The 22,557-nt window shown below is 47.0% G+C and overlaps 1 protein-coding gene across 3 annotated transcripts; it reads left to right on the plus strand.

Annotated features, from left to right (window-relative positions):
* The first annotated feature begins 2,116 nt into the window (after window positions 1-2,116).
* On the plus strand, window positions 2,117-6,365 carry LOC115459534 (bcl-2-like protein 1). Of its 3 annotated transcripts, none has more exons than XM_030189346.1 (3): window positions 2,117-2,167; window positions 2,741-3,338; window positions 5,765-6,365. In XM_030189346.1, exons 1-3 carry the CDS (start codon window positions 2,151-2,153, stop codon window positions 5,900-5,902), a joined length of 753 nt encoding a protein of 250 aa, XP_030045206.1. In that variant the 5' UTR covers window positions 2,117-2,150; the 3' UTR covers window positions 5,903-6,365. The 3 variants fall into 3 exon arrangements, with proteins under 3 accessions (XP_030045206.1, XP_030045208.1, XP_030045207.1); XM_030189348.1 differs by lacking the exon at window positions 2,117-2,167 and adding an exon at window positions 2,179-2,397; XM_030189347.1 differs by lacking the exon at window positions 2,117-2,167 and adding an exon at window positions 2,179-2,331.
* The last annotated feature ends 16,192 nt before the right edge of the window (window positions 6,366-22,557 follow it).

Raw genomic sequence — 22,557 nt, forward strand, 5'->3', positions numbered from 1 at the left:
GGCTGTATTATTGTACCAGCCATGCCCAAGATCTCACAGTTACTAAAACAGCTTTAAAAATTATTGTAACTGGTAGAAACAGCACTTATAAACTCTGTATTTTGTGCTAATTGTTCTACACTGTTCTATATAATTCAGAGGACCAAATTTCAGTGAGGATATCCTGTTTCCTGATGGGTTAATCTTAATTGTTGTAATCTGCCTTGGGAAGCCTTGTGTTATAAAGATGGAACATATTGAAATTAAATGGAAGTAAAATGAAACTCTCCTTTCATTGGGGCACATGGAATCACATTTTCACTTAATCTTTTCTAGAAGTTTACATTTTAGATACACAAATAGATTATTCTATTTTGAGTATGTTTCAGGGACAAGTGGTTTTATAAATCAAAATAAAAATATATTTTGTTTCATACAGATCTTTGTTTAAACATAATTCAATGGGCTATAAGCCCCTAATGTAGTCCATTGATGTTCTTATATTTTGTTTTTTTTTTGTGATGACTTATCCTGTGCCAAAACTGAAAACTCTTATCTCTTCCATATGGTTGATAAGGAAAGAAACTAATTGTGAACACTATCCACCCTAAAATGTTGTTTTGTGGCTGTAGATGAGGAATTGTGATATTGAATAAATAAGTATATATGTTGTTCCTAGTCATGCATCCAAAGGTTATATAATCCTTTCAAGAAAGCCTGTTAATCGTTTCTTATTAGTGGAACATAACCACAAAGGCATGGTATGGTCGCATTTTCAATATGATAATATTAGAGTCCAGCTAAGGAACAGGCTATTGTGAGTTAGTCTTCACTGAACCAAACTTGCTTTCCTGGTTCCATCACCATCCAGCTGGATGGGCAGTATCTTAAAAGGTGGAGGATAAAGGATTTTTTTTGTACATTTATATCCCACATGATCCCAAGCAAATTCAGGTTCAATGTGGCTTACATTTGAAAATACAGTGAGACAGAATAATAGAATTCAGTTATATCATGGGAGCAAGTAGATATGTGTGAAACATTTAATAAAGTTGAGATTTGCATATATACCCAACTGGGCATTTAAAAGTCTGGCCTTTAATGCGCATATTCAGAAATCGTATAGACAATTATTCAAACATTATCACATGCACACACCAGAACAGGCATCCATACACACACACTGCATAAGTCAACAACAACTTCTACAGAGTACATTCAAAACTTAATTTTTATTTTCTCATTTCCATCTTCCAAAATTCTAGACAGCAGATGTACAGATCATCAGAACCCAAAGCAGTGCAAAACAAGTATTCAGAAAGAAAACAGTTTATACCTAATTGCTCAACCACTCTTAGGGTTCACCTTTGGATTTAAAAAGCAAAACCATGTTCACGCAAGGACTGGATTAAAACAAACATTAAAGCAAATGCCCTTAATATGTAATACTTGGTAACAATAATGAAACAGTGATGAAATATTTACATAGCAAGCACCCTGAGCCAACAGATTTATTTTCCATTGACCATAAATTAACTTTGTATGAACTTGGAGACTAATAGTGTGCTGAATTGGGCAATGTTGGCACATTTAGACTGACTCTGGACAGAACTTCTTCATGAAGGAACCCCTTCCCTCATTATTCAATACCCCCCTGTGAAATAGTAGTTAAAAAAAAGGCAAATGCATTTTTATAATATACCACTGCAATCCACAAAACAAAATGAACAAGTTGTCACATGCCATCTTTTCTTTTGATGTAGGCACAGGGAAAAATGTTATATACTCCCAGGTTTCAACCTAATTAATGTTGTGTTTTTAATAAATAGTAAGTCTATTGTTAAGCACCTGATTCTCATAAAATGATGTCAGTTTTGGTGGCCCTTTACTAGGTGGAAAACATCTCTGCACCAATACTTCCTCTGTGTACATCTGTATGCTGCCCAAGCCGGCATGTTTGAAAATATAAGTGAAATCAAATAAAAATGCCAAATGCCACCAACAATAAAGAACGACCAACATGGGTAGAGCAGCACATAGGCTTGCTATGTTTTGAGTGAGGAGGGATGACGGCTACGCGGCGGAGACGGAAAGGGATATAAACCTAATTGGATTCAGCTTCTTGACGTCATGCTGTCTCCTGTTGATTATCTAATCTTAGCGTCGGTGACATGATATGTTCAACGAGGTAGGGCTTGTGGTTGTGGCTATAGTGGGAGCTGGTGCCGGCTTGTGGCTATAGAGCTGGAGTGCGCGTTGGTGGCCTGTGGCTATAGTAGGCGCTGGAGTTCGCGTTGGTGGTGGCCTGTGGCATTGGTTGTGCCTCTTACTGTACATGAATGTTTGGGAGTAGTAAGTTTTCGTTTATTCTCCGTTACCAGGTTTTGAAAGTGGAGCAGAGGAAGGCGCTGGTCGCAGGTAACAATTTCCTGCTTGCTGACTAAAGAGTCCCGGCCCTGCCAATAGTGTAGAGTGGCTGTGGACTCCTAGTTCTTTGTTCGCGTTAAATTTGTTCATTGTTATTAGCCAGCCCATGGGACGGGGCAGGGCAGAAAAAAAGCCTCTTGCAGATTTCTGATATTATCGAAGTAATGTATATGGGGAACGCCTGGAAAAAAACCAGGACGTTTCATCACTGGCTTTCTGCTTATTATACTCAGAAAAGGTAATGAAATGGCGTGCCGTGTTTTCAAGTGTTCCTCATGTTCATCACTGGATTTCTTATTATGATACCCTTGAAATAATGAAACTTTTTTTCCAGGCGACCCCTTTGTACATCTGCCTTCATCTCGGTGAGGTTGTCCCCAGTGTCGTTCTTGGGTTATGGACTGGCTGAGACTTTCCCTGGCCTGATAATGTCCGATGTTACCAGGGCCTTGATTCTTGACTTTATAGCGTACAAATTATTGCAGAAGGGACATAATTGGACTGAGCTGGATATAAATGGCTGCAGGCTGGACGCAGCTGATGGTGTGACTGTAGTGAATGGGAGCTCTTCTGTGCATGGAGTATCATTAGCCTGGAACCCGGGTGTGGTAGCAGGCACAGTGGTGAAGCAAACCCTGCGGGAAGCAGGGGATGAATTTGAGCTCAGGTATCGCAGGGCTTTCAGTAACTTGACATCCCAACTCTACATCACCCCAGATACTGCGTACCAGAGCTTTCAGCAGGTGGTAAGTGAACTTTTCCGAGATGGAGTCAACTGGGGACGCATAATAGCTTTCTTCTCCTTTGGGGGGGCGCTGAGTGTGGAAAGCGTGGATAAGGAGATGGCCGGCTTGGTGCAGAACATTACTACCTGGATGACTTTATACTTCAGCCAGCATTTGGAGCCCTGGATTCATGAGAATGGAGGCTGGGTAAGGAAAGTTTACCTGCTGAGCTGTGGGATTGTTTGCTACATGTGCTGTCAGTAGTGTTTGAAAATGAATATTTTAAAGTCCTGGTTACTGTGGACTGATTCCCAAACTTTTGAAATGATTGGTTGGGGGTGGTGGGAGAGCGTGAGCGCCTGAGCCTGAACTGTGGGTGGGGGAAGAAACCTGAGCTTTTACTGTGGGCTGTTGCTCTGTTTCTTTTTGGGCTGCCCTTTGAATTTGGGTACCCTGCTGCCAGAGAACTAGCCTAAACCACTTCTGTCAGGTGGGTTAAATTTAGGAGCTAAGCAGATAGTCCACAATTGAGCCAGATGGATTTGAGCCTGGTTTGATTTTGGAAAATTTGGACATTGAGTAGATGTATTTTCTTAGATCTCTACCCAGATTATCCCATATCAATCATAAATTTCTTGAGATCCCTTCTGTGTTTTTTTTTTTTTTTAAATCTCTTGTACTGTTGGTTTTTCAAGGTGCTCATTTTCAAAGCACATAGACTGTTACATAGGTAACTATGTAAGTCTATATGCTTTGAAAATGAGCCTCTAAATCAGTTTGCAAAACTTGTAGAAGACTTACATATCCCTAGTTTAAAAGCTTCTGATAAATGATAAATGGATTTTGGCCTTGGATAGTACAAACATTTACTATTCCTCTTTTTTGTTCTTCTATTCCAGTACTTAGTATATTTCTGTTTATTCCAGATTACTGTAGTTGATGTCATCTACACAAGACAAAATGCATAAATATACCCCAATAAATGCCCCAGTTCTGCCTTTCTATATTCTGTGGCCTCGGCTGCAGTTCTTTCCCTCCTCCCCAGGCCTAGCATTAGGGGGTGGCAAACAGGCAATTGCCCTGGGTTGACATGACACATGGGATCTTGAAGTGCCTCAAGCTAAAGGAGGCATAGCCTGTAGGTGGGCTTTTGGTCTTTTTTTTTTTTTTTTTAGTCTGTTCCCAGCCCTATCCCCCTGTACAACAGTTCTCTGCTACTTGGTGCTCCCCCCCCCCCCCCCCCCCCCCCCCCCCCGATTACTAGTGCAGTAGCATTTATTGCCAAGTGCTGAGCTCTGCAGCTGTGTGTTACCCAAGTATGCTTCATGTAATAATAAGCTAATGTGCATGATTTTTAGAGTTTGCTTAGCTGCTCTGTGCTCCACAAATCAAGGCTATAAATTCACCAGTACACAGCTGCTGCCTGGGAGATTAGAACACACCACTCAATAAGTGACTTATTGAAAGCAAAGATTAATCTCCCAGCACTCAGGAATGTCATTGTCTTCAGACTCTCCATGGAGCAGGGTGAGGCTGGGCAGTCTCATTGGCACAGCCAGAAAGACAGCTCACTTCCTGGTGTGTTGCTGCCTCCCTTTTCCTGGGGCAGGTTGCTCTTGCTAGCACAGCTAGGGAGACATCCTCTCTGTGGGCTTGGGCCTTACAGGACTGAGGGATAGTCTGCTTGTCTGTAGTGTGTTGAGGGCTGTGGGGAAGGGGGATATATAGGCTTATAAGGTAAAGGGGGTTGGAGACTATTGGGCCAAGAGTGGCTTTGTATAGGGTGTTTTTCTATTTAGTGATTTTGGGGGGGGGGGGGGGGGCAGCAGACTGATCTGTCATCAGCCTCTTACTCCCTTCATCTTTTTCCCAAACTTGTACTGAGGTGGCACAAGGTTTGCCGCAAAAGCAGCACCCGTTTGGCGCTCTGCCCACTGAGCATTGGGGAGGAGTACGTAATGCCCTCTTTAGCATGCATTTGCATGTTCATTGCGTTCCGAGCTGGCAAGCACTTAATATGCGCTTGCCAGCTCTGATCTGGTGGGAACAAATGTGCTAGTACAGCGCTATTGGTCTCTAGTGCCTGTCATTGCTTTTGATTATCTGCCCATTAGTTAGGCAGAATCTGCCTTGAACCTTGCTCTTGCTGGGGGTAGGAAGGAGCTTTGAGTCTGGCCTGGTACCATGGTGGTGGGTCACCAAAGAATGCTGTTGCTTTAAGCTGCAGTAACAAGAAGTGGAAAACAGCCTAAGAGATAGGAGAAGGACTGGGCTTCAGGAATTTGAGTAGCAAAACACTTGATGCAGGAGAGCCTGAAGGATGGGGCTGAGGAGGAACTGCAGGCTAGCATGAGGGGGGGAGGGCAGCACTCACTGTTTCTGAAGTGGTGAAGGCTGTCACTGCCAAGCCTTTGCTACCCACACCTTTTCCTGTAGAGCATGATAGGACTCTAATACTGCGCATGTGCAACACTGCCTGCTGTGTCTACTTTGCTTTCTGGGAAACCAGACTGTAAAGTTTCCTAGAATCACTTGAGGTTCTGCCTTGTTTGTTTCCATGGTGCGAAGCAGGCATTAAAATTGTGGTTTTTGCTTCTAAAAATGAGTTTGCTTTCTTGTCCTTTGCCTGACAGACTGCTTTTGTGGATCTCTATGGGAATAATGCTGCAGCTGAGAGTAGAAGACAGCAAGAGAAGTGTGGCAGATGGCTATTGACAGGAATCACACTGGCTGGTGTCTTGCTGCTGGGTTCTTATCTGTGCCGCAAATAAATGGTCATCCCAGCTCTCAAATGGATATGCTGACAGACTGAATGCTGTATCGCTTCATAGGGACAGAAAAACCAAGGTTCCCAGATCCAGCTCGTACTGGACTATCAGAAGGCCCTACACCCAATGCATTCACTGTATCAGAGAGCGATGGAACTGCTTTTAATGTGTACAACTGAAGGGCCATGTTGAAAATAATGAATGTGATAGAACCAAGCTTCTCTTGCATAGGCCAAAAGGAGAGATGCTTTTGCTGAATATTTTTTATACCTCAACTGTCCCAGACAGGTTCCTAAAAGCCTCCAGTGAGAGGATTCCAGCACCTCCCCCACTGTCACTACCATCACTATTACAATATTTAGGTAAATTGTCTTAACTATGCAGCTGAAGTCCACTAGCAGTGGAGATGAACAATAGCTCACTGTCCTAACTTAACCCCCCTCAATTCAAAGAGGCTGATATAGTCCTGCTTTACCACACTGTACAGGTGCCAATGTGCTCTTCTCTTAGAGAATAACATAGCTGGGCCTGCACCTTGTCTTGCAGTGCTCTTCGTTGCCTCTTCTAAATAAAGTTCACTCCTGCAGTCTCACTTTGTTCTCCTGCCATCCTCTGCAGTTTTTCTCTGGGTCCAAGACCAAGCCCCTGTGCTGAGGATAGTGGGAGATTGCAAGGTCTGCACTAGTCCTAGTTTTGATCAATTTCTTTATGGCAGTGGATTTTTTTTTTCTTGAAAATCTCTGCACAGGTTCTTTCATTCAGTGTGACAGCACAATGGCCTAGCTGGCCTTTCCTGCATTTATAACATTCATTTAAATTTTCCTTCCTAACTCTGGATGTTGTATTTGTCCTGATATTTTACCAAACAGCATTTGAATTCAAAGCCTGGCCAATTCGCTGTACCTGCTAATTTTATGTTCTAATCATTATTCTTAAAACCACAGTCATTCTAGACATAGTCTGCCACCAGCTCTGTGCTTAGAAGCTGACAGAGCTTTTTGAAGTGGGTTTACAGCAACATTAAATATTGAGTTGTAGATTTTTCCCTTTAGTGAATATGGGATGATGTGCTGGAATGTTTCTCTCTAGAAGAGGGTAGAGTAAGCTGACAGTTTCTGTTACGCATATGCAGCACTTGTTTTGATGAGTGTCATAGTTCTGCTGAGTGAGATTTTACAATGCAACCTTTACCATTATCCTATTAATAAAGCTGATCCCAGGTGTGCTGGCCTACTAATATATAAGTAGGACTGGCTTGTTGCTGAAGATGATCCCTTTTGTGTGTGTGGGGGGGGGGGGGGAATGGGAATTGGTTCACTATTGCTGAAGTGATAGATAAGCAGAAAGGAAGGAAGGTTGTTGATACCTCACTGTAGTGAAGTTGGGGGGGGGGGGGGGAGGGGAGGCAGGGACAGAAATAATCTTAATCCATGGTGCTATGATGAGGAAGAAGAGAGGAAAAGAAAACTTGATGCTTGGTATTAAAGCTACTACTGTGATGTTGGGGGAAAAAAAGCAGCATCTCGACTCCTGCCATTATGTGCATGGGGTAGGGGAGAAGGTGGTATTGGGGGCGTGATTGGAGAATGGCTCCTTAATCTGATTTAGAAGGGAACAGGTCTTGCTCACTTATGCTGTAATTTTTGGTGATAGGGACTGGGGCTATGCTTAAGCCCTGCCACTGAGCTAGAGCCATTGCTGAAAATTTCCCAAGATGCTCATTATCAATACCCAAACAGCCAAACCAAAATTCCCTTCTGTGGCATCCTGGCCCTGCGTTGTGCATCCCATAATGCACAGCATAACAGGGTGCCACCCTGTTGAATATGAGTGCCTAAGGCAGGAGTATCACTCTTGCCTCATTTAGGCCCTCATGATCCAAAGCCTGTGCTGTTCCAAACAGCGCTCTAAAAATAGTGCTGGAACAGCGCAGGGCTTTTCTGCATAGATGATCAAAGATAATGCATGCAAATCTAAGCAGCGCAATTATCTTTGATTATCTGCTCAGTGTGCTGCTGCGGCTAGGAAAGCGAATAGAATGTTGGGTGTTATTAAGAAGGGTATGGAGTCCAGGTGTGCGGATGTTATAATGCCGTTGTATCGCTCCATGGTGCGACCCACACCTGGAGTATTGTGTTCAGTACTGGTCTCCGTATCTCAAAAAAGATATAGTAGAATTGGAAAGGTACAGCGAAGGGCGACGAAAATGATAGTGGGGATGGGACGACTTTCCTATGAAGAGAGGCTGAGAAGGCTAGGGCTTTTCAGCTTGGAGAAGAGACGGCTGAGGGGAGATATGATAGAAGTGTATAAAATAATGAGTGGAATGGATCGGGTGGATGTGAAGCGACTGTTCACGCTATCCAAAAATACTAGGACTAGAGGGCATGAGTTGAAGCTACAGTGTGGTAAATTTAAAACGAATCGGAGAAAATTTTTCTTCACCCAACGTGTAATTAGACTCTGGAATTCATTGCCGGAGAACGTGGTACGGGCGGTTAGCTTGACGGAGTTTAAAAAGGGGTTAGATAGATTCCTAAAGGACAAGTCCATAGACCGCTATTAAATGGACTGGAAAAATTCCTCATTTTTAGGTATAACTTGTCTGGAATGTTTTTACGTTTGGGGAGCGTCCAGGTGCCCTTGACCTGGATTGGCCACTGTCCGGTGACAGGATGCTGGGCTAGATGGACCTTTGGTCTTTCCCAGTATGGCACTACTTATGTACCTTATGTACTATGTAAGTGCGGAGAATTGTACCTGAGCATGCGCTCAGCACAATCCTCCTGCACTTGTTTGACAGGTCTGGGCTGTCAAAGCCCAAACCTGCCAAACAAGCCTGCCCTGAGGCCCAAACGGGGCTGGAGGTCCGGGCGGGGGTCTCCAGCCCCCCCCCACCCCAAACCCCCAGAAAACGTGGCCGCCGCCGGCCAAATGCCCTCCCACCAGCAATGGGGAGGGGGGGTTGGAGGTCTGTGGGTCTCCAGCCCCCCCCCCCCCCCCAAACCCCCAGAAATTGTGAAGTGGCTGCCTCTGGCCAAACACTCTCCCACCCAGCGATGGGAGGGTGGGGGCTGGAGGTCTGGTGGACCTCCAGCCCACCCCAACTCCTCCCCCCCCCCCCCAGCATTCTCCTTTCAATCCCTGGTGGTCCGTGGTGACAACCCCCCCTCCCGGCTCCCTTACCTTTCCTTGGAGGAGGGATTCAGCCTGCCTCCCTCCTCTTCCAGTCGACGCCGCTGCAAAATGCGGCGCCCTGCCCATTGCATCCTGGGATGCGCTGGGTGGGCTACAGACCATGTAAGGGGATTGCTCCCTTACATGGTCTGTAGCCCCGCCCAGTGCATCCCAGGATGGAATGGGCGGGGCTGGGCGCAGCATTTTGCAGCGGCGTTCGAATGGAAGAGGAGGGAGACAGGCCCGCCACTGCGTCCCTACCTCCAAGGAAAGGTAGGGGGGCAGGAGGGAGGTTGTCATCACAGACCACCAGGGATGAAAGGAGACGCTGGGGGGAGGAGAGTGGGGTGGGCTGGCGTTCCACGGCACCTCCAGCCCCCCCTCCCCCCCCCCCCCCCCCCCCCCGTCGCTGGGTGTGAGAAGCGTTGGCCGGAGGCGGCCACTTCCAATTTCTGGGGTTTGGGCAGGCTGGAGAGCCTCCAGCCCCCCACCCCCCACCCCCCCGTCGCTGGGTGGGAGAGTGTTTTGGCCGGAAGCAGCCACTTCACCAGTTTTTTTTTTGGGGGGGGGGGGGGGCTGGAGAGCCACAGGATCTCAGCCCTCCCTGAACGTGGGGTGGATCGTCAGGGGACCGGAGGTCCCACCGGACCTCCAGCCCCTGTTCGGTGTTGCTTTTGGGGGGGGGGGGGGAGAATGGGGGCCTGCCAGCATGCAACTGCACGCTGGACAGGGCTCACCATTCCTCCCCAATGATCCGCAAAGTCTAACGCCAGCTCGGAGCTGGCGTTGATTTTGCCCGCGGCCAGCGACCCAATCTTTGGCGGCTGGATGCTGATCATTGGGGATTGAATGTGTTAAGCGCTGATTAGCCTGCATTTGCAAGCTAATTGCGCTAAGATCCCTGTTTAGCATGCATTTGCATGCTTACGTGCGCTAAGGGCCCTCAAGTGCGTTGTTTCAGGTGCTCGAGGGCTCTGATCATTGGGTCAGCAGCAACTTCCGGCGCTAATATGGCATTAATAGCCTCTAGCGCCGAGAGTTTGCTTTTGATCATGAGGGCCTTAGAGGGCTATGGGTGGGGGTGGGATTCCCACTAGCCATCAGTGGTGATTAAAAAAAAAAAAAGTACCAGGTAGGGGATGGGTCACCCTAGACACCAGAGCATATTGGTTGGGTCAGTAGGGGCAGAGGAGAGAGTGCCAGTGCAGAAAGCTAATCGGATGGTATCAGGTTGGGCTATACCTGCCCTGAACCTGGCAAAAAAATTTGTGCTGTAACTGCAGGTTCTGCGGTGTTTGCGCCTGTTCCTGTGGCCAGCAGAGTCCAATCAGGCAGCAGTACTACGCAGACAAACCTCTCAACTGTATCTTTGAACTAGCTGATTAAGCTTTAAACAAATAAAGAACAGAACCAAGGAAGCTCCTTTGGGGGAAAAACAAGTTTATTCTATTTTCCTAAGATTAGGAAAAATAAGGAAAAATAACAGTATAGAATAGAAAAGAAGAACATGTTACAGAAAATGAAATTACAAATGGAAAGAGGACATTCTTTCAAACTCCCTGGCAGAGAAATATTATATAGTGTTTCTTTTCCCTTTCAATACAAAAGGAGCACAGGAAGGAGGGTTTCTCTCACATCCTTAATTAGCATATTACAGTCAGTCAGGCTCCTATCAATAAAGAAATACCTAGCATCTGTTTACATTTCCTTTGAAGATGCAGTTGATCTCTTGTCCAAATGTTTCGGATATTATATCTTCTATTCATCTTTACAGCTTTTCTCACACAAGAATATATTTCTCAGAACCTTTGATCTTTTATCTTAGTATTTCTTCTATATTCTTATTCTAAAAGTGGAGACAAGAGTTAAACTGTTTCCTTTCAGATGTGGTATATTTCTCACCTGATAGCCCAGGTCATTCTTATTCTAAAGACAAGAGTTAAAACTGCTTCCCTTTAGAGGTGTTACATGGTTTTCCTCTCATAGTTACAAAAAGGGTAATTCTCTCCTGGGTTGAAGTAGCCTTACTTCAAAGGGCATGGGAAAGAACTCTGTCTGCTGGATTCCCTGAGGCCTGACCATATTCAATGGGAGAGATTGTGTGCAATCAGGTTTAATTACCTGACTTGGCAAAAGGAGGGGTAGAGTGTAATTGCTATTCCAGCAAGCTTTCCCCTGTTTTAGAAGGAGAGAAACCTCCATTTCTCCCTGTCCAAATATGAGGAATTAATTCTGTATATTAAATAATTGGAAGCCTTCCGCCTCCTACAACAGTGGCTATATTTTTCTTTTGTGTATCAGCATGGTACACTTAATGGCCTCGTATTCATTTGAATGGAGTGTGAGGCTGTGTATGCCACACCGAGTTAAATCCATACTTAACCTTCTTTGCATTATTCCTCAATGTACCTGCACAGCTGAGTTAGCAGTAGCTTTATGCATTGGCCCCTCAAAATGGCAATAAGCAAAAACTTCCTCGGCCACAAGGCCTGAAAGCTGCAGCCACACAATAATCATTTGGTATAACATTTTTTCCTTAGCATATGCAGCAGATGAATCCAGGAACTGGTGGGTTGTGTCCATCTACCAGCAGGTGAAGATAGAGATTACAAAGCCGAACCAGACGGTCAGCTCCTCCTTCACTTCAGTATATCTATCTCTAGCAGGTGGTAGAGGGTGTTTCTGCAGCTCCTGGATTTGTCTCTTGGGCCTGTTCCTGGGCCTTTTGGCCAGTTGAGCTTAGGGGGTGTTTGGGCTCTGTGCCAACTTTAGGGGCATACCTGGTGACCTGGGTCCCTGCCGCTCCCCATGGTCCCTTTCCTCCCAGAGTTTGGGCTGTTTGGACTGTAGCCTTCCTCAACAAAAATAACCTCTAGTACACAACAGACCTCATGTTTGTTGCTGTTATCAGCAGAAGTGCTATTTGTGACACAGGCTCTGCAGCTGCTATAGGGCAGCAGGTTGTTAAGAGGAGCCTTGGGAGCAGCGTCTCTGGAGTTGCTGTGTGAGTGTATAGCCTGCTGAGCCGGTTTGATGGCAGGCTTGCCTGGGAGGTCCCGCTGTCTGCAGGAAGTCTGACTGTGCGTCTCCAGTGAGTGCATGTTTTTCTGCCCTTGGGGGACATGTGGTATTGGTGATGGAGGCCACCATAGGAGGCTCGGGTTGGTGGCAGCGGTGATATGTGTTGCTGGGTGCACAAAGACACAGGCAGGCACCAAGGACTTCTTTCTCCTGAGCTGGATTTCTGTTCTGAGGTATTGGGTGCGTGCATTTTCTTTTGGCACTTCCCAATGCAGCTCCTGCTTTCCTGCTGTTGGCAGCTTTGCCTCTGCTATGGGGACCCCTTCAGGCTTTGTACTGACTTCTCCCAAGTTGGGGGAATTGTTTTGTGCCCAGATTTCCTCCTTTTTCTTCACATCCACTGGCTGAAGTGTTTTTTGGCCCCTCCGCATTTGGCTGTAGCCTGCCCCTGTTGAGGGTTTCTTCGGGTACAGTAGTGGCATTGCTACCCTCTGCAGTAGGTCCGGTGTTCCAGGAGAGTTGGCTGGGTGCCATGTTGGAGGTGGGGGGTCATTGGGACCCCTCTCTGGTTCCCCCTTGATACCTTTGGGCTCGGGGGAATTTTTATGCCTATCTCAGGCGGATGGGTTCTAGAAGGCAAGGTTTCCAGAAGGAATCTGATGGTCCTTCTGCAGTGTACCTTCTTTTTCAGGATGCATGTCGGCCTAGTTGGGGGCTTCTCGGGGTTGAGGGTTTCTGCCCCCCCCCCCCCCCCAAATTTCATTCTGCTGCTCCATATGCCTATATGTTGCAGAAGTCTGGTAGTGGAACTGACAGTTCCTTTTTATTTCAGCCTTGGGGGGGGGGGGGGGGGGGTTGGCTTGTTCCCTGTCTCAGTCTCCGCTGATGGACCCAGCCCCAAAGAGGAGATGTTTACTCTCCAGCTCAGCAGTAGGGTCCATTGCTCCCCTGTCTTCCTCTATTCGGAGGAGTCTTTTCAGGGCAGTCCCTTTCTGCACAGAGGCAGCAGGAATCGCCTAAGCTGGAAAGCCATGTTTGCCTAAGTTGGTGCATTGATGGCAGCAGTCCACAATAGGCCTGACTGTCTGTGGTGAGTTAAGATTTTCTTATTGTTCCTGCATTGGTTAAAGACTTTTCCTGGTGTGGGAAACAGTGAACAGCATCAGGGCAGGGCTCCTTGTATGTTGGGCTTCTGAAAGGTCTTATTTTGTATTTTTATTTACAGACTTTTCTGTCCCCTCAGTTTTTTCTCCCAGGGCAGTTGCTTAAACACCCTGAAAGTTTCCCTCACTTTCTTTGTGGAACTGTATTGGCAGTATAGGTATTGCCTAGGCACACCACCCTGAGTGTGCCTGACCTCTTCTGATCTCAGAAGCTCAGCAGGGTTGGGCCTGGTTTCTACTTGGATGGGATTCCACCTGGGAATACTACGTGCTGTAGGTTTTCTTTTTTTCTGCACCTTTACACGGGCGTTTCTAGTCTTAGTGCTGTTGGGTCCACATTTCTGTGGGAAATGTTACATATTGTTGTTTTCTGGTGCTAGTGCTGTGGTCTCCTTGGTAGCCATGGAACCTCAGTGCTGCCATGGGGGCATTATCTCTAGGTGCAGTAGTCTCAGCAAAATATTTTATTTTTTCTGGAAGATGGCTGGCTTTCAACCTGAAGGTCACAGGTTTAAGACTGTTTTTTGCATCATATTAGAAGCTGTGGCCCTTGGCTCCTTTTCATATGGGGCATATTTTACTTCATTCTCCCATATTGCTTGCCTTGACAAGCAGTTATTTACATCTGGGCCAGCTAACGCTACGCTACAGTGCCAAAAGTTAACTGTGTTGGTTTCGCACAGCAGCTCTGCTCTTTTAGTATTGCACTCTGACACTGGTCAAACTATTGCATTCCAGTTCCAGCTTCCACTGTATCAGCTGTATATTGTAATCTCTCTAAGGCTTTTATTGCACTTTTTCTTGCATTGGGCAGCTAGCTATGTTACAAAGCTACTTCAATTTAGCATTCTTCCATGCTTTTCTCCTCTAGGAAGCGTTTCTGCTCTTTCCTCTTTGGCCCCCTCATCTGTGGTTTCTCTGGTTGGCCATTCTGGGCCCTCATGGTCAGTTCCAGGCTTTGCCTTTCAGCATGGCTACAGCTCCATGCACCTTTTCCTAGGTTTGGGAGTGTTGCGGCATTCTTTGCAAGGACTGCATCAGAGTGTCCTCTGCTCTAGATGAGTACCGAGAGTCAATCTTCCCGGGTCTTTTTGCTGTTGGAATCCTTGGGCTGGGTGGTCACCCTTCAAATGCACCACCTTGTCCCGGCCCAGACCTCTGGTACGATTTTTTTTTCTTGACCGAGGACTGGAGGATCTAGCTTCAGACTTAGATGTGCAGTCTGCGTTGGCGGGGTGGGGGGGGGGGGGCAAGTCCTCGGGCCTGGCAGTACATTTATGTCTTGGGCTCTGCGGTGGCCACTTTGGAGGTAGTGCCATAGGCTGTGCTCACATGTGACATCTATAGCTCTTGATTCTCGGCAGGTGGTATCCTGTGTCCCAGGAGCGTCAGCAGCATCTACCATGGCTGTTCTCAGCATGGCTGCGCATGAACTGGTGGCTCTGCTATTTCTCTCTGTGGAAAGGATGCCTTGGTGCCTTCACAATGGATGGTGGTGGTCACAGATGCAAGTCTCTTGGGCTGGAGAGTCCTTTGCCACCTCCTTCCGTCTCTGGGGCACTGGATGGAACGGGTGATGGTGTGGCCAATCTCCCACCTGGGCTTGCTTTTGGTACTGTTTGTCTTCTAGCCTTGCAGGACATGTAGCGGGCCAGGTGGTGCTTGTGCCATCTGAGAACACAACGGCGGTGACTTTTTTTGACAGGGTGGAACTCAGTTGGGCACTGGCCACCAAGGCGTGTCGCTCCCCCCCCCCAATGGAGTGGGCAGAGGACATTATGTTCTGTTTCTTCAGTGAGCTCTCATTTTCTGCCGTCTTCTGGTCTCGGTGGAATGGTTATTCCGCACCAGTGCTTCTCCAGTTTGGCCTCTGGTAGAGCGCTACTGGAGGTAGATCTGATGGCAATCTAGCTGGACGCTGAGATGCCTTCTTTATTCTGTCGTCTTGAGAGAGAGCAATTGGGCAGGGCTGGTTGTTCAGCTGCTGCTTTAGCCAGAGAACGTTCTTCCATAGTGTTTATGGCCTCTCTCCAGCCAAGTTCTTTTCAGATCGCTCACCATCAGGGGTCGAGTCATTCTGGTAGCTTCAGATTGGCCACGGCACCCTTGGTATGTGGATCTGGTGCAGCTCCTAGTGGCACCTCCGTACTCCGGGCTCTTCCTTCAGGGTCCATTACATAGTGGAGGATCCCTCTTGCTTTGATCTTATGACCTGGTTTTTTTTTTTGAGAGGTTGATTCTGAGGAGCAGATTTCTTCAGACACAATGATTGTTATTGTGAGCTTGGAGGCGGTCCACCTTGACCACGTATTCTTGGATGTAGAGGATTTTTGAGGCACAGTTGCAGCCCACGCTTCATCCCCATTGTGGGCGTCTGTTCCTCAGCGATTGATTTCTTTCTATAGGACGGGTTGCAGAAAGGCCTGGTCTCTAATTCACTTTGGGTGCAGGTGGCGGTAGCCTGCTTCTGGGAGACAGCGTCGGGCTCTTCTCTGGCTTCACACCTGGATGTGGTGCATTTCTTGCAGAGTGCTTTGCTCCTCCACTGCTGCGACCCTGTTTTCTCTGAAACCTCGTTCTTGTTCTCCAAGCCTAACTTAAGGCTCCTTGTCTACTGAGCATTGCTTCGGACTCCTTTTTATCCTTTGCAGAAGGCTTCACTTAGGAGCTTACTCATGTGCGGTGTGCTTGTTTGCCAATTCTTTGGCACGCATAGTGTCTGATTTTTTTGTGCTGTCAGGCCGAGCTTCTCGTCTACAATTTGCTGAGTCTTGAGTGACCTTGCATTTGGTTCCTCCTTTTCTTACTGGCGGTGGTTTGGCTTTCTTCTTTATCAGCCTCTTTCTTCCCTGTTTTTGGGAGGGAGATTTTAATGTGGAGTGTGTGGCGCTTTGTCTTCTGAATGTTCGGAGGGTTCTCCAGCAATCGCAGATGTCGCATATTTTTCAGCGTTCAGATCTTCTCTTTGTCCTTCTTGTTGTGGGATGGCAGCCTCTGATCTGATTTTTCTCTTTGGATGGCAGATACTTTGTTTCCATGGATTTTTTTGGAAGGTTGTGTCCGGCCAGTGGCTTTGTAAGCTTGTTCCGCGATGTTGCTACCTACCTCTTGGGCGCAATGGGTGTGCTTTTGCTATTCGAATACTGCCTTTGCAGCGGCAGTTGTTTTAGGGAGTGACGACTTGCCACCCTAATTAGGGATTGCTTTAGTACACCCCACCAGTTCCTGGAGTCCTCTGCTGCATATGCTAAGGAAGGTAAAATTATGCTTACCTGCTGATAATTTTCTTTCCTTTAGTAGCAGCAGATGAATCTACGATCCTGTCCTTTGTCAGCCGCGATTGTTTTGCCTGTCTGTTTTTGTCCTGGTCTTTAGTATAAAAAAAAAAAAATACCCAAAGAAAAAGAGAGAACAGAAACCACTAAAAAGGAGTCCATCACAGTCGTGGTTTCCTTTAGTTGGACTGACGTGTTTGGTTGGTGAGGAAGGCTTGCTGGTTTCTTGTCTGCTTGGTGATGAGACATAATACTGAAGTGAAGGAGGAGCTGATTGTCTGGTATCACTACCTTCAGCTTTGTAATCTCTATCTCCACTAATTCATGGATTCAGCTGCTGCTACTACCAGAAAGAAAATTATCAGCAGGTAAGGCATGATTTTACCTTCAATTGGGCTTACTTCCAACAAGAGGATTTGTGTCTATCTAGAGCGCTACAGGCTGATGCAACACAAACCTGATTAGAAGTGTCTCAATCAATAACCCTAAACTAATCTGACATACACACTATCCCAGAGGCAGCTTCAGACCAGGGGCGTATCTGGACTTCGCCGGTAGGGGGGGGTCCAGAGCCAAAGTGAGGAGGCACATTTTAGCCCCCCCTGGCGCACCCCCCCCCCCCCCCCCGCCGCCAGAACCACTTCCATGGCCTGCCCAACGACCATCTCGACCACCAATGACCCGCCCGCTGTTGCCTACCTTTCCTGGCGGGGGACCCCAACCCCTGCCAGCCGAAGCCGTCTTCCTTCATTGTTTCTTTTTGAGTCTGACTCTGATGTCCTGCACGTACACACGTGCAGGACGTCAGAGTCAGACTCAGAAAGAAGAATCAAACAACGAAGGAAGATGGCTTCGGCTGGCGGGGGTTAGGGTCCCCCACCAGTAAAGGTAGGTGACGGCAGGTTGGCAGCGGGAGGGGGGTTGCGAGGGCTGTCGGTAGGGGGTCCAGGGCCAAATCTACGGGGGCCCTTGCCCCCGTGGCCCCATTACAGATACGCCCCTGCTTCAGACACTAGGACAGAAAAGAAGTAGCTTGTCAACAGCAGCAGATGAAACCAGAGCCTTGTGGATTATGATATCTAGCAGCAGGTGGTAATAGAGTACCAAACTGGCATATGTGCCTTGCTCAGTCTGTATTCTGTATGTCAGCACTGCAGATGGTACCATGAGCTCCTGGTTTATCCTTTTGTAGTTCATGATGCCTGGTCCCTGCTATGTTTATTGTGAGCATAAGTAAAAGTAAAGGCATATAGCACAGCACTGAAAACCACAATACAGCATTTCAAATAATAGAAACATTGACAAAAACATTTTGAATATAACCTCTCCACCCCTCCCCCACGATCCCTCAAACTCACCAAGGGTCTGTGATATTATAAAGTTGAGCTTGGAGGTGTCTAGGCCAGTAGGGGTGCCTGACTTGGGTACATCTGGTGGTGCTGGGTCCTTCCCCCGCCCACCAGCCACTTTCTTCCTCACAGAAATGTAGAAAAAAAATACTGGCAGAGAGAAGGTTTCTGTTTGTGGCATTCTGGAGGAGAGAGATTCAGCCATCTGATTGGCATCAGAAGGCCTGTAGATACGGATAAGGCTGGTAAATTGTATGAATTTTCATTCTCTGCTGGTTAGTGTACCTGTGTCAGTACACTTTGAGCAGCCTGTGTTTTCAGGACAGTACCATTGGGCCTGCGGGGGTGCAACTTTGGTGTGATTTTATTATTTTTTTTAAACAATACCTCTCTCCAGTCAGCAGCAGCCATTTTAGTCACGGGCTGCAATAATTGATTGCTCTTTCTCCTTTTCTGTCTTTGCAGCTTTTGGGCTGTTGTGCAGACTGTGCCTGTTCCCTTGACTGATATGTCCTTTTTCTTTTCTTCTGTATTCAAAATAACTCTGTTTATGGTGAACATAATGATGGTAGTTTGTCTAGTTATTGATATCACCCTAGCCTGCTACTTTCTACACATTGAGGGCCCAATGCACAAAAGGCAACTGTAAAATATGACTGCCTCGATAAAATTTAGTGAGTCACAAATAGTGACCGAGGCACAAAGGGGATTTTGTGCAAATGAGATGCACAGATTCCCCCTTTGTGCACTGGTCATTGTTTGTGACTCTAAACTACCAAATGCATTTGACAGTTTGTATACAAATCCTTGGTGGTCCAGTGGACTGCCTCCTGACCCCCCCTCCCAACACAATTCTGTGTGGTCCAGTGTACCCTGACTGTTCCCCAAACAGATGTACCCTGGTGGTCTAGTGAGCCCCTGCTATACAGTTGGAGGCAGGAGGGCAAGAGGCAGAGCCTAATGGTTAGAGCAGCAGGTTGTGGACCTGGTGTACCAGGTTCAATTCCCACTGCTGCCTAATGGTCAGCAGTGGGTTAAGATCCTGCAGAACTAGGTTCAATTCCCTCTGTAGCTCCGTGTGACCTGGGCAAGTTACTTAGTCCTCCATTGCCCCAGGTAAATTATACTTAAGATTGTGAGCCTACCAGGGACAGTGCAAGTTTCTGAAGAGTCATATGTAAACCACCTCAATTTGTGCTTCAAAAGAGGCAGTGTATCAAAATTCAGAATCTTAAACTCCTGCCTCGGGCATCGCCTCTTCCAAAATGACAGTGCCTGGTCCCTTCTGGAATGCACTGGGTGAGCTAAGCACCATATAAGGAGAAAACTCCCACCAGGGTAACTCTGGGGTGTGGCCCAGGTCCACTGGACGACCAGGGAATTGTGTTTGGGGGGGGGGGGGGTTCCACTAGACCACCAGGGAATTTTTGGAGGTGGGGGCACAATCATGCAGTCAGAAAATTTGCTCAATAAAGCTAAGTGAGTGGAGGAGTGGCCTAGTGGTTAGGGTGGTGGACTTTGGTCCTGAGGAACTGAGTTCGATTCCTGGCACAGGCAGCTCCTTGTGACTCTGGGCAAGTCACTTAACCCTCCATTGCCCACCGCATTGAGCCTGCCATGAGTGGGAAAGCGCAGGGTACAAATGTCACAAAAATAAAAAATAAATAAGTGTTCTGCTCATACTACATTTTATGGGTTTCTCAGTGGCTACTACCGGCACAAGTTAGAGCCACAGAAAACTGGTTACAACCTGTCTAAGGCAAGCATTCCCTGCACAGTAAACTTTGTGCATATGGCCCTGAGTCAATTTGCACTTTTTACACATTGCAGTTTGTTTTTGTTTTGCATGTTTGTTACTCACTTTGGGTTTGTAATGTTTTTTTTTATATTTTACATTTAACCATTTTTTATGGATATTATATGGAATTTACTTGGAAATATTTTATTTGCATGTTTTAAATGGAATTGGTTTATTAGTTTACTTTTTCGATTTATATTTTTATTGAAATATTTTGAAACATCAAAGAAATTGTAACATGACTTTTTTTCAAACAAACCCAAACTGAATCCCAAACTGGGCCCTCTGGAAGTGTATTCTTCAAGACAGTAATAAAGCGTAATCCATATTTCTTAAGTAGGGACGAAGAGGGTACATAAAATAATAATCTGCAAAATATATTATCATTAAACCTCTTTGAGGGTTGTCCAGTATAGGCTTCCATGAGGTTAAATAGGCAATCTATCAGATCTGGTAGTTGCTTCTTCTATGGCCTTAATCCACTGTACCTTATTCCACCATTACTTTGTAGTCGGTGCTTGCATATGTTTCCATTTGGCAGCCACCACCAGTCTAGCTGCTGACAACAGGTAGTTCATGAGATCCACTAGTGGACCTTAGGAGTCCTTTTACTAAGGTGTGCTAACAGATTCAGTGTGCACTAATGATTAGCATGTACTAAATGCTAAGATGCCCGTTACATTCCTGTGGGTGTCTCAGCATGTGCTAATCCATTAGCATGCCTTTGTAAAAGGACATCTTAGAAAGACTTACAGTGTCTATGCTTAAATTCACTCTTGTTTATGAATTACCTTCCAAAAGTTCAGAATGTTTGAACAGTCCCACCCAATTTGATCAAAGGAACCCTTCATAGCAGTGGTGTGCTGGTAAATGTTTAACAACAGGCTCCCTTCCTGGTCCACCTCTGCCCCCCCCCCCCCCCCCCCCCGCCCACCTCTGCACCCCTCGTCCCCCTCTGCGCCCCCCCCCCCCAAATTGCAGAGCTGGCTATAGCTGGGGAGAGAGCCTGGGGGGGGGGGGCAATGCATTACTCTCTCCAGGAAAAAAAAAATTAAATGATCCCAGGTTCCAATCGAACTCACGAAGGGAAGGCTAGCGATGGGCAGGGCTTTCAATGATACAGCCGCTTCGACGGATGTAATAAAAAAGATTTAAACCCCCCAGGGTGGCGCGGGCCGGGCGCAGGCAAACGAGGGCTGTGGGAGGTGAGGTAAGTGGGGTAAGCATGGCTTGTGGCACCCTCCTGCCATGCTTACCTCGTTTACCAGAGCCAGCTCGCCGTGCAGAACTGGCTCGCAAGATCTTAAATAATTTAACAACCGGCTCCAGCACACCACTGGTTTACACCCCAACACAACAAAAATCTGATATACAGATTCAGCCACACAATCCTGATACCATGCTCCATCCTCAACCACTCAACCCCTTGCATCCCTGCCTATTACAGACACCCAAATTCTGTCACCCCAAAATGGAACAGCTCCTGATACACCAACTGAGATGTTCCTTTTTGGGGTGACAGAAACCATAACACGCCTACACAGGTTCACATTAATCTCCCTCATCTTTTCCCCACAGAATCTGACAAAATCTGACATTTCAACATAAATGCACAAACCCTGGCACACTTTCTGAACACGGGCACCTCTTCTTTTAAAGACTGCTAAATATGCATGTATTACATGTGATCAATAAAACATTTGCCAGCTATCTTTAACCAATAGCCCTTCAAACACCTAAAACTTCAACATAGGCATTTTCTTTCCACAGCAGTGCAATCCTGGCCTCACAGATCATAATATGTAAAACTAGTAAAAAAGGCCCGTTTCTGACACAAATGAAACGGGCGCTAGCAAGGTTTTCCTCGGAGTGTGTATGTTTGGGAGAGTGTATGTGAGAGTGACTGTTTGAGAGTCAGAGTGAAAGTGTGAGTGTGTGAGAGGGAGAGTGAGTCTGGGTGTGAGTGTGTTTGTGAGAGAGTGTGTGTGTGAGAATGAGAGTGTGTGCAAGTGTGTATGTGAGACACAGTGTGATAGAGAGTGTGTGTGTGCCCATCCATGCTCCTCTGTCCCCTGCCCCCTCCATTCATCCCTTTCCAGCAATTCCCTCTCTCCCTGAGCCCTGCCCTCCCAATCCATGGCCATCCATGTTACTCTGTCACCTGCCCCCTCCATTCATCTCTATCCAGCATTTCCCCTCTCTGCCTGAGGCCTGCCCTGCAATCCATATCCATCCATGCCCATCTGTCCCCTCCATTCATCCCTATCCAGCAATTCCCCTCTCCCTGAGTCCTGCCCTTCCAATCCATGCCCATCCATGCTCCTCTGTCACCTGGCCCCTCCATTCATCCCTATCCAGCAATTCCCCTCTCTCCCTGAGGCCTGCCCTGCAATCCATATCCATCCATGCCCATCTGTCCCCTCCATTCATCCCTATCCAGCAATTCCCCTCTCTCCCTGAGCCCTGCCCTCCCAATCCATGCCCATCCATGCTCCTCTGTCCCCTGGCCCCTCCATTCATCCCTATCCAGCAATTCCCCTCTCTGCCTGAGGCCTGCCCTGCAATCCATATCCATCCATGCCCATCTGTCCCCTCCATTCATCCCTATCCAGCAATTCCCCTCTCCCTGAGTCCTGCCCTTCCAATCCATGCCCATCCATGCTCCTCTGTCACCTGGCCCCTCCATTCATCCCTATCCAGCAATTGCCCTCTCTCCCTGAGGCCTGCCCTGCAATCCATATCCATCCATGCCCATCTGTCCCCTCTATTCATCCCTATCCAGCAATTCCCCTCTCTCCCTGAGTCCTGCCCTCCCAATCCATGCCCATCCATGCTCCTCTGTCCCCTGCCCCCTCCATTCATCCCTTTCCAGCAA

The sequence above is a fragment of the Microcaecilia unicolor genome, unplaced genomic scaffold (assembly GCF_901765095.1).
Source record: "Microcaecilia unicolor unplaced genomic scaffold, aMicUni1.1, whole genome shotgun sequence".
NCBI classification, from domain to species: Eukaryota; Metazoa; Chordata; class Amphibia; order Gymnophiona; family Siphonopidae; genus Microcaecilia; species Microcaecilia unicolor.